This window comes from Rhinolophus sinicus, chromosome 1 (genome assembly GCF_057876585.1).
Source record: "Rhinolophus sinicus isolate RSI-liver-muscle chromosome 1, RSI-T2T, whole genome shotgun sequence".
NCBI classification, from domain to species: Eukaryota; Metazoa; Chordata; class Mammalia; order Chiroptera; family Rhinolophidae; genus Rhinolophus; species Rhinolophus sinicus.
In genome coordinates, this window is record NC_142501.1 from 202112236 (window position 1) to 202124900 (window position 12665).

At 40.1% G+C, this 12665-nt stretch overlaps 1 protein-coding gene across 5 annotated transcripts in view; it reads left to right on the plus strand.

The window, feature by feature from the left end:
- Window positions 1-12665, plus strand: part of KCNIP4 (potassium voltage-gated channel interacting protein 4) — a 1020161-nt gene that overhangs the window by 916894 nt on the left and 90602 nt on the right. For 4 of the 5 annotated variants that reach the window (XM_019743874.3, XM_019743873.3, XM_019743872.3 and 1 more), the window contains exon 2: window positions 2206-2330. In XM_019743874.3, coding sequence (XP_019599433.3) covers window positions 2206-2330 — 125 coding nt within the window. The remainder of the gene's footprint in view (window positions 1-2205; window positions 2331-12665) is intronic. The other variant, XM_088792680.1, reaches the window with a different exon arrangement.

Here is a 12665-nt window from a genome sequence, read left to right on the forward strand (position 1 = left end):
TGTCTTCAAGGAATTCACAACGGAAGGCAGACATGGACAGACCACAGTGTTGTGTTTCACATGCTATGCGAGTGGGAGATAGGGTGTGAGAACTCTGACCAGGAAGCCATTAGTTCTGTATGATGGAGCAATTAGGAAAGGCTTTAGAGAGGAAGGAGTATTATTTAAACTGAATCATAAGAGGCATATGCATTTCAATAGGTGGAAAAGAGAAAGAGGAGTATCTTAAGCTGAAGCAAGTGTAGAAGCTTACATCACAGCCTTTCTGTTTGTTATTATCTATATTAGTTCTGTTCTGTGGCATTGATTTCTGCATTCTGCATTGGCAACTACAATAACTATAGCACCGTCCAATTCATTGGATGAACAGCAATCCTAGGGACGACTATTTTCCTTCATTCTCTCCAGCTTGGGACTCATTGAGTACAATCAACTTATTCATTCTGATGAACAAAGGAGAAAATTAAAGGAGCCCCATTTTGGCTTTTCTTAATGTCTCCATGAAGCCCAGCCTGAGGTCAAGTTTTAATGCCTAACTGCCTTTGATCGGCTACTTTTATGCCTTTTCACATCCTTTAGATACACACTCCACTTACTTTCTCATCAATTTTATCCTCATCCACTCAGAGTTTATTCTTGGTCTTCCCATTTTTTCTTGTCTCTTTTATTATTCTTATCCATCCATCACTATTATGCAGCTTTTCCATTTCACTCTTCCAAAATAAATTAATATGATATGGAAAGTGCAAAACAAATGCTTGCTTTTACCTCCTCTTCCTCGTTTTGACAAACATAATCTTTCCAAGTATTTGTTTCATCACCATTATTGGTCTTTTGTAAACTCCTTGAGGGTAGTGATTAGGACGTGCCAAGGTCAGTCTTCCACTGACCTCTGTTTCCCTGCTAAGTGAGGGCTGTCGCCCCTCACTGCCCTGAGACAGGTTAGTAAGTAGGTACCGATGTCAGCGAGAGGCGGCGTTATTAAGTATCGAAAATGATGTGAATTTTGTAGTCAAAATGACTGTTTTTCTAACTGACACATGAGACATGCAATTGGGAGTGATAGTGGCCCAGGGACCAGAGTTGATGAGAAGACGCTTTTCTCCTGAGCCTCACCCCTCTGAGGTGGCAATCAGTAGCCAAAAGGAAGGAATAGACTGGAAGGAAGTCATGGTGTTAGTACTGGGCCTTGATGCTTCTGTCCCTGAGGAGTTCCTTGGCTCAGGTGTGGCCTGGACTATGGTGGGAAGAACTCCTTAGGCCTCCATTGGGCCCCACTGCAAAGGAGCTGGACCTAATTAAGGACGCTGTACTTTGTGACCTAAACACCTAGAGTCTACTATATCCCAATACCTCCCAACTTGTGTTATACATGACCCTAGGGCAAATGTTCCAGAAGTTTCCTGTGGGGAGAAAGGGTTCTGTGGATAAATACCCTTTGGGATCAATTGGGTTAAACAGAATTCGTTGTTGTCAGTCATCTCAAAACCTTTAGATTCCTGTATATCGCTCACAAACTACGTTATTATTTACAACATTTCCCAAATTCGTATGAACCCAAAATTCTTTTTGCATAGAGCATCTAAGAGAAATTACAGGATAAATACAATTCACACAGCAAAGTGCAGTATTTTAGAATGTATCTGTAGCTATGGATGGATTCCCTTGGCTGCAGAATCGGGTTTAGACAGAAGTTTCCCTAGGCCCTCGCCCATCCAGTATGCCCCCGTGAAGACTGCGTTTATGCCAGTCAAACTGGCAGCTCATTACTTTACTTGGCACTTGATCTGACAACTAGTTGTAGCTCCAGGAGAAATATTTGATTTCAGAGGTATCCTCGTGGAGTATTAGTAGACTCCTATCTCCTATATGCATGATACAACGGTGATGCTGATTGTTATTAAACTAAAATTCCATTTTTGTAACTAGTATTTGGTATATGTACACAAATCCCAGGTTTTAAGAGTGTTCATGTTTTGTTTTGTTTTTGTTTTTGTTTCTGCACTTCTCATACTGAACCGGAGAAATGCTAGTATTATAATGTGTAATGACTAGAAAGTATGAAAAAATGTAATGTAGAATTAGCTTAGCTTAGTACTGTAAACCCTGGGGAATATAAAGACCAGTGATTGGCAGTATGAGAATCATTCATAAGCATTGGTGAACTGTGACTGATCTTAAGACTTTTTTTGTTTTTCTCTACAGACAGCGTGGAAGATGAACTGGAGATGGCCACTGTCAGGCATCGGCCTGAGGCTCTTGAACTTCTGGAAGCTCAGAGCAAATTTACCAAGAAAGAGCTCCAGATTCTTTACAGAGGATTTAAGAATGTAAGTACTTTATTTTGGATTTTACCTTTACCCAGTTCTCGGGGAAGTACTGAGACGTGAGTGGGGAGGGGGGAAATATACAGCTTGATGAGAGCTCTATCATATGTACATTTTCTACCAATCACTCCTAGATGTAAATGTTGTCAACATCCACTTGGATTGTGATTCACTTTGGCACACCAGTGCTCATACAATACAGGTGTACATTAAACAGGATGAGTAAAGAAGAAAGGTTTACTCAATTCGATTCTCAGTTGGGATTTTTTTTTTTTTCTTTTTCAGTTATAATGACATCATTTCCATAAGCTCCAATTGTCTTCTTCATTTTTAAACTATATTCTGGTGCTTGACTTGAATATTCGCTATAGATTGGGGTACATTAAGGAACTCGATTCCTACCACTGGAGAAAAGTCACAATAAGTTCGATCGTCTCTAAATAACCAAGCCACAAATGACTGTAGACCACAAGTGTCTGTAGGTGGTCCCTACATCCAGTTTTCTGTGATGCATGTGTGACTATGATACTCCCTCCTGAGTGATTCATCTTCAAAAGGTGTAATAGTCCGTGCATACCAGAGGGTGAAGATGACAGGCAATAAGTGATTGGTCCAGGGAATTGATCAGGCACGCTCTTATTGAATCCTTGGTATGTGCTCATATTAAGCCAGATACTGTAAGTTATTCAAAAGCCAGAGAATATATGCTTCTGTCCTGAAGGAGCTTGTGGTCTGAGTAGAGAGAGAAGACTTGCTGTTATGAATCTATTTGAAAGCAATTCATCTTTAAAAGTATCAATGGTTGTGTATCAAATGTCATGCATAACCCAACATATATTGTGTTCTTACACATATGTAAACCATAGGAGTTATAGGGACCTCTTGAGATCCAAATTAAATTGCTTTGATTCCACCCCAAGGCCATGCCCTAAGAGACCCTACTCCATAGCCCATAGAAGCCTGTAGTGTCCAATGATTTCTGCTCATTCATGCCTCTTCAAATCTGACCAATTCAAATACTATAATACCTCTGTCCAACCTCATGCAGGCCAGATGAGAAACTTTGCCTCTTCTTTGATATCCACACACAAAAAAAAAAAAAAAAAAAAAAATGTGCAGAGAATTTGTAACACTACTTGACCTTTTCAGAACATACTTATAGGGTTCCATCGTGCATATTGCAGACGACCTTTCACCATCTCTCTGATTCCATGGGGTCTCTCTCTGTCCCATTTCTGCTCCTCACCACTCTCTTTGCCTGGGCTTTCTAAATTCTTCTCCCCTCATTACTCATCAAAAACTTGCTCCTCTGCTAACACCCAGGCTTGTGTGGAGGTACACTGGGTGGGGAGGGAGAAGATATAATAGAGATGGGTGTTTACTACACAGACAAGACTCTCATTAAGAGGAATCTTGATGTATAGTCTGTTTAGATGACACATATAGATAAGCATAAAGAGGAAGGGGCTTTGAAAATTAGGCTAGAAAGTCATTAGTTATGCTTATGCTGCCATAGTTTGCAGACTTCAGAGAGAGGGAGACTTACAGTGAGACAGCGGCACTGACCCCGGACAGCAGCAAACCATTGAGTGGCAAGGATGGGGAAGGAGAGGAAGTGAAAAAGACCAAGTCTTGGCCAACCGTAAATGTTCAAGGAAGGCTAATCACAGAATAGAATTTCAAAGGCATTCCTGTGAACATCTAAACTTTTTTGCTCTAATTCAAAGATCTTGTAATAAAAATAAAAAAATAAAAACATTCCTTTTTTAACATTAGATTGTGTATCAGATACAAAATGGTTGTTGAATAAAGAACTTAATCCAATCTCCCAGCATCCCTGTGTATTCCTAGATGGCTGTTACATTACTACCGCTCTGCCAGCACTGCATATCTCTCTATGTGGGGTCCGGATGCCTTTCCTCTCACTTGTTACAAATTGGAATCATGATTACCACCATCACAAACCTTGGGAGCAGCATCTCTGCAGCATGTCTTCTCCAAGTAACAGTTCAGGAAATATTGCCCAGGCTCCAAGTCTGCATTCCAAAGTCTCCATAAGTGATCCCTGGATTAGCATCAGCAGCATCACCTGAAAACTTAGGAAAAGGTCAAATTCTCTGCCCCAACCTCAGACCTACTCAATCATAATCTTTTGGTCTGGGGCTCAGAAATCTTCCTTCCTTCCTTCCTTCCTTCCTTCCTTCCTTCCTTCCTTCCTTCCTTCCTTCCTCCCTTCTTTTCACCTACTTGTCCTCTTTTTTTCTTTTCTTCCTTCCTTCTCTATCCCCAACTTTTCTTTCCCTCTTTCCTACTTTTCTGATCCCTGCTCTCGTTCTTCATTCCTCCATTTTCTCCCTGTGTTTTTTTTTTTACCTCCTTTGTCTCTTCCTCTTGTCAATTCTTGTCTCCTTTCTTTCACTTTTCCCCTTCCTTCTTCTCTATTTTTCTCCTCTCTCTCTTCTTCATTTTCTCTGACCCCTCACCCTGCCCCATGACATAAATTTCCACCAGATCTTTATGTGCCCAAAACATATTTTATATTCTTCTTTAAAAGAAACAATTTCACCGTTTGCTCAGAAAATATGAATTGATGCCTCTGATAAGTCAAACAATGGCAGACTTTTAATGTTTGTTTGTTTTCCTCTCATCAAACGTAAAACTCAATAAAAATGCCCTAAAATAAAGCAAGAGAGGCACTAAAGCAGCTCAACAGCATTCCTGTTTTACTGGATGGCAGCAATCTGAACCAGCTTAGCATCAGTGAAAGCAAACTATCTACCCTTGGTTTCCTGAACACCAATTATCTCAAGCCCTGAAGATCAAATAGTCATTTCCCTGGAATTAATTAAGATATTCATTTTTAATGAAACCATTTTAAAACTCCCCATATTTTTATTAAAAGGATGAACTATTCATCAACATCTTAAAATAGTCACACTTACAGGGGAATGGCTGAACATGACAAGTCACCCTGCAAGTAAAGATAACCAGAGTCCCTGGGTCTTTCTTTGCCACTATATCTCTGTAGCATTTCCTCATTTCCAACATAGATTGTTCATATAAATGAGGTATAGGATAAAAGAAAGATAGTGAGAGAGAATTTATCAGCCCCTCACCCTGTCTTGCCCACTGAGTTAGCTCCATATTTTTATTTCTCTTACCACATGCTGAACGGAGTCTCCAAAAGTAGGCAGCTGATAGAAATGGAGAATGTAGCACAGTGTTTCTTAACTCTTACTTGCCTCAGAATTATCTGAAGGGATTGTTAAAACAGATTTCTGAGCTCCAGACCAAAAGATTATGATGGAGTAGGTCTGAGGTTGGGGCAGAGTATTTGAACTTTTCTTAAGTTTTCAGGTGACACATATGCTGCTGATCCAGGAATCACATATTGAGACTCACTGGTATAGTGCCGACAGTATAACCCTCGGTGTCACTCAGACTCGGGTCCACATCTTGTTTAGGCAGCCACCTCTGGATCAGTGGCTTGTATGTCCTTGGATAATGATAATTTGGATAATGATACTTAAATTACACAGGTTTGGGTTTTTTGTTTTGTTGTTCGAGATATTAAGATAACAAACGTGAAGTTAAACAAAAAGAAGTCATTATAGTATGAGCCCAAGTAGTCAACTTCAATATTGCGTTTCATCAAAATGGGTCAGTTATGGTTGGCCTACATACATCCCAGACAGTGTTTTGGCTTTTGAGCTACATAACTATGCATTAGAAAGGATGCAGAAAAATACAAGGTATGATCTACACACATCAGTGGTCTCAAACTTACATGCATGTTGCAATCATCCAGAGAGCTTTAAAAATTACAAACAGTTGGGTACCATGTTTGGTGATTCTGATATGATTGCTCTAGGAAGAACCTTGAACATCAGGATTTATAAAGCTCTTAGGTAATTATAATGTGCAACCTACAATAAGAAGCATAGAACTGGATGGATAAGATCCTAGGTATAAGGTGATTCAATCACAAAAAGAATTGACTGAATCGTGACGAGCCCTATCACGTCAAATGCCAATGGTTAGACTGGATGTATTGGAATCTTATGAAGTCTTTACTGGGTGGGATGTTTGTGGGGGTAGGGGATGGCAGTAACAGGTCTTATCGCTAATGATTCTAATTCAGCTAAGTTTGCGGTGATGCTCAGGAATCCTTTTATTTTTTTCTTGAACGTCTTAATTAAGAAAAAAAGTTCCCATTTTAACAGATAGCTAACAAAAGGCCACATTTGAAAACTACTGACCTGGAAGGTCATACAAGTATTGAGATATAGATATATAGCTACATAGATATAGATATAGGATTCATAAACTTGCTTTGCTGTTCTCTTTCAAAATCAAGCAAACTTTTGTTCAATTCTAGGTGATCATGAATGGTCTACTGGGGCGTAAACTTTTAATATGGCTGTGTGTCTTTGGCATTTCCTCTTATTGATTAATAATTTATAGCATATTCTTCCCATCTTTTAAAACACAGCATGACAGGTAAGTGCAAGTAGTTAGACTTGTCTGCATGGGATACATGGCTTCTTCCCATTCTAAATCTTTCCCTACTTTTCCTTCACTGCTTTGAATTATATTAGGTTAGAGTATCCATTAAATTCAAATCTATCTTCAAGGTATCACTTTAATACTTTTTAATGTTCTTTATCCCTAAAAATGCTAAGTGTTGAGATCCTTTTTACCTGAAAGGAAAGATGTTTGTATTAGTTTTCTACTGTGTATAATAAATTACCACATACTAGTGGCTTAAAAATTACCCCACATTAATGACTTAAAAAAAATACATTTATTATCTTACAGTTTAAGGGTCAGGAGTCCAGAAATGACTTAGCTGGATCCTCTGCTTGGGATCTCACAAAGCTACAATTAAGGTGTTTATTGGACTACATTATTTTCTGGATCCCTGGGGTCCTCTTCCAAGGTCACATGGTTGTTGGTAGAACTCATTTTCTCATGGTTATATTTCCAAGCTCCCCCACTCTCTTGCTGGCTTTCAACCTAGGGCCACTCAGCTCCTAGAGGCTTCTCGTAGTCCCTTGCCAACGGCCCACTCACAGGCACTCTCATAACACAGCAGCCCACTTCTTCAAACCCGGCAAAGGAGAGTCTGTAGTCTGCTAAAGCAGAGTCTTGTATAATGTAACATGATCATGGGCGTGACATCTCAGCCCATCACTTTTGCATATCCCAGCACTCAAGGCCAGGACATTAAAAGGGGTGTGACTTACTGGACGTCACCATACGGTCCATCACAGTGGTATGTGAGGAGGCAGCAGCCCTGTGGAGTGAAGCAGCTGAATTTGGTCTCATGTCACATCTCAAGCACAATTGATACCCACCCTCAGTGTTGTACCTGCAATTCAGACATCTCCTTGGAGATTTTACCAAAAGTAGCACCAAACTTTTCCTTGATTTCTGTAAGTTTCTATACTGTGGCCAAAGGAACCAGCAGGTGATGGAAGTTCTTTGATGGGGTTTTTCCACCCTAGTCAAAGTGTTTGACAACTCATTATACCAAGACCTTTAAAAATAGATGCTTGGAACTGAGGACAAAATTATAGAGATCTACATTTTTTACAAAATACATTTACATAAAAATCACTAAATCCCACTTCTGGTGGAGAGGGGTAGTTTAGCACATGCATGGGGAAGAGTGGGAAAAAGTGGTTAGGATAGAGAAATAAGCTGATAATTGTACAAGGCAATTGCTCTTTGGTCATAAGCCCTTGGAGTTATTCTTGAGGCTTTCATACACTGATTATGTGACCTTCAGTAAATCACTTCATCCCTGGCAGCTTCTGTCTCCCTGTCATCAAATTAGGGATTAAGATCTTTCCTTCCAATCACAAAGCAGGGTAGGTAATAATTGGTGTTGTTCCACCCTTGAAAGACTCAGATAAAAAAAAAAAAAATCTTTCTTAAGCGCAAAGTATTACTCATGTACTTTAGAATCAAAGTATAAATGCAGAGTTAGAATGTTATTTTTTATGCTCTAGCAGAGTTTTCTCTCAGACTTCCAAGAAGCAGGGCTTTTTGAGGAGAAAGTTGTTTATAAGTCTAAGCAGATAAACATGGCTGCCTTTCAGGCCTCCAAGGTCTGGCATGGTGCAATTGCTCTCCGGGGTTCAAAATTTTCAACTGCCATTTCCTACCTTGGCCAGGTAGTTTATCTTCTCTGGACACCAAATGCTCCTTTGATGATTCGGGCTATTAATAACCAGATGAGGAGAAATGTTTTGTATAAGCCCTTTCACTTAAAGTGTGGTCAGTAGACATTAGAGCTTTTCAGTTCTTTCCTCTTATTCTTCTAAATACAAAAGTAACTAAAATTCATAATGAAGACCCTGTGATGTCATCTTCAAGTATATTACCTTAAGCATAAGCTTGTGCTAAATATATTCTGTGGCATTTGTTTACTTCTTTGTTTATTTGTTTCATTTTTATTTTAAATGAATAAAGCGTCATGCTAAACAGTTGAAAGCATACAGGGGTGTTAAATGAAATATGTAAGTATCCATCTGCAATCAATATCCCATTCCATCTTGGTGGAGCCAAACAGTCTCAACTTTCTTTATTCCTGTGCATGTTTTTTTTTTCTTCTTCTTCTTTTTTTTATGTGCACAGATTTATATGTGTGTAGGATTTTTTTTTTACACAGATGTGCTGATAATGCGCATATCCTACAAACTGATTGTTTTTACTTAATGAGCAATTAATTGTAAGCATTTAATTCTATTGTTAAACAGCCATTATATCCATGTTGGTCAGGAGTTCCCTGTTTTTGGATACTTTGGTCTAGTGCGTTGGCGCACGCACTAACGCTCAGCCTCTACTCTGTTTACCTAGGAATCCCCGTAGGCAAGGCAGCAGTTTTCCACTGTGCTTCTTGTTCCACCTTTGTTCCAAAGAGAAACTTTCCTGTGAAGGGCTGTCCCAGTCTTTCCTCACAGTACTATCCAACCTCCTCCCCACACCATAAGAAAAAAGAAAAAGAAAAAGAAAAGCGAAAGACAAACCGCAAGAGAAAAAAAATAAAAATAGACAGAGGCCCTATATTTCTGGTTAATCTGTGAGCTTCCTAAAGTCCTGAGTTTGATTTATCTTGACAGTCCACTCTTAGTTCCAGGCATATGGCCCATTATATTACTCAGTACCTCATTTTGAAATGAAAGTTCTGACCTTAATCACAAATAAAGCTCATCCTATATCATCCATATAATGCCTAACTTTTGAAATATCTTTTCCTTTCATTAAGTGAAATGTATGTGCAGGATATGTGTATTTAACTCTTCTCTGTCTCCCAAACCTGTCTTTTCCCAATAAATGTTAACCTCCATTTATCTAGTAGGAATGTCTTTCTGGACTCTTCTCTCAGAACCTCCTGCATCTAATTCACCTCCAAGCTTGGTCAGTTTTCTAGTCTTTGTATCTCTCACATCCACCCCTTCCTTTTTCTCTCCATTGCCCTGCCTCTCACGTGCAGCTGTCATCTTTCACCTGCATACCTCAGTGGCCTCCCTGTGTCCTGGCCTCCAGTCTGGTCTTCCTCTGAACCATTCTCAGTGCAGCTGAAAGGGTCTTTCTGAAGCACAAATAGGATCTTGCCAGTTCCTACTTAAAACCAATTAATTGCTCTCCACTGCCATTAGAAAACAGACTCAAGAGTTGTATACATTCATCCAACAAATGCTTGTGGAGTGTCTCCTGCAAGTCAGATGCTGAATTCGATGTTCTCTGTACTACAGTGACTCAGGGAGCCCTTGTCCAGTGAGCCACTTCTTACTTTTCCCATCTCATCTCTCACTATTTCCTATTCAGTTTGATCCAACCGTAAAGAACGTCCTGCAGTAGATGTGCTTCCCTTAAGGGGTGTTGACCTGTACTTTTCCTCTTTCAGGGAATGGTTGTCTCCATGACTCCCTTATCTTTCACGGGGCAAATTTCCACACCTTCTCCACATCTCAGTTTAGACTTTATTTCAAGATTTTTTTTTTAATCATTCTTTCTCTAAATGCTGAATATGGGCCCATCACTGTACTAGGTATTTAGGATACACAGTTGGGAAGGGGTCTGAAGGAGAGGGATGATAATTAAACAAACAATTAAATGAGGAAATACGGGATGGTGATCAGAACTGTGATAAAATCTGTTCCAGAAAGACAGGACAGAGAGCTTATGTCGATGGGGTGGTTAGAGAAGGGTCCCCTAGGGAGATGTTACTTAATTTAATCTAGAATATCAGGAAGGACACAGCCATATGAAGGTAAGGAAAGGGCATTTTAGGCAGAGAGAACAACCCAAACCCTGAGGCAGAAGTGAGGCAAGACTGTCTGGAACTTGGAACATTAATTTCATTTTATGATATCAAAATATTGAGAAACTACTGGTTTTAGAAGTGTCAGATACAATATAAAGGAGTGAATTTTATGGCTCTGGCAGGTTGCTCTAAGTAAAATGGAATATAAGTGGCCAAGATAAAACAGGGAAACGCTTGAGAAAGCTGTTTTAGGAGAGTAAGGAAGTAAGGCTTAGACCAGGAGGGTAGTAATAGAGCAGAGAGATGACCAGCTGTAATAGCTGATGGATGTTGAGCTGACTGGATATATTGGTGGTTTGGATTGAAAAGCTGAAGGGAATCGAGGACTCAAAGTTAATTTGCAATTTTGAGGTTGAAAGAATTATATGTGGAAGTTTTCTCTGCCACCTTATAAAGTAGATTTGGAAATCCCCCTAATGTATTCTGATCATTGCACTAATTTAGGTTTTGTTTTCTTGTTTCCTCTCCTATTCTGTAAGGTTCCTGAGGGCAGGTACTGTGCTTTCCTTACCTCAATGTCCTTCGCTCTTCAGACTATGCTTTGTATGTAACAGATAATAAAAAAATGTCTGTGAATGGATAATCCCAACCACAATGCTCAGGGAGTCATCCCAGATAAGGTGTTGATCTCCTCCTGGGTTCTTCATTTTAGTTTCCTCCACAGCTACCCAGTGAGCTTAAAGAGCTATTAATTCACTCTGGGGGGAAAAATCTAGTGATAAGGGAAGTGACAGAACATGGCTCCTCTTGGAAAAGAATGACCTACAACAACTTGGCACATTTGTTAGGTTCTCCTCAAAACGGTTAAGGGCAGTCTCATGGTAATGGGGACTTCTTTTGATTCTATTGCAAAAGTGTCCAGCTTTCATCTGGTAAATTATCCATGCTCATCAAGTATTGTGTCAAACGGGTAATAGGATCTCTGTGGCTGAAGAAGCCCTCTCGCCTTAGCAACATATTTCAAAGATTAAAAGGAAGAGATAGGGTGATGGCACCCGCACGTCACTGTATGTATCACCCAGAGTAGGTTCACTTGTATGACACAGTCCCAGTGTTTCGATGGCTTAACACAACAAAAGTCTGTTTCTCTCTCGTCTCCCAATCCCACGTGGATCATTAAGAGTAGGATTCATGGTGGAGACCATGTTCTACCCATTTACTGAGGACACTCCTTTCATCTAGTGGTCCCGTGTTTGCCTAGCACCGCCTCACGCTGGGTCGTCTGTGTCTGGTCCAAGTTCAAGAGAAGAGGGAGAGCAAAGAAGAATGTTTGGGGCATGTTAGGTCTGTCCTGGAGCGTCAGACATACCTTCTGCGTACATTCCACTGGTCAAAACTTAGCCTTAGTGACTTCACGAGAGGCTGAGAGATATAGTCTTAGGAAGAAAATAAAATTCAGTTCCTCCAAATGGGAGAAAGACATGGAGGAAATTATGTCAGAGGTTCCCAAGATCAAATTATGTCAGAGGTTCCCAAGATCACCTTCAGGTTCACTGATTTGCTAGGAGGACTCACAGGACTGAGCATATAGTCATTCACAGCTGATCTATTTTACAGCAAAAAGATACAGAATAAAATCAGCAAAGGAAAACGGTACCTGGGACAATGCGTGGAGGAAACCAGACTCAAACTTTCAAGAGTCTTTACCTAGTGGAGTCGCACAGGATGTGTTTAATTCCCCCAACAATGAGTTGTGACAACACATGTGAAATGTTGTCTGCCAAGGAAGGCAGTTAGGCACTCAGGGTCATAAGTGTTCAAGGCTCTTGTTGGGGCTGGTCATGTAAGCACCTGCTGTCTAGCATGTACCAAAATTCCAGACCCTCAGAAGCAAAGCAAGTGTTCAGCATAAACCATATTGTTTTGTGCAAATGATTTAGGTACAGTGAATCATTCTTATCAGGGGATAATGGAACCCTCCCAAGCTCCATGTTCCCAGACACTGGCTGTTATGGACTGAGTTGTATCTAAAATTCATACGTTGAAGCTCTAACCCACAAAGA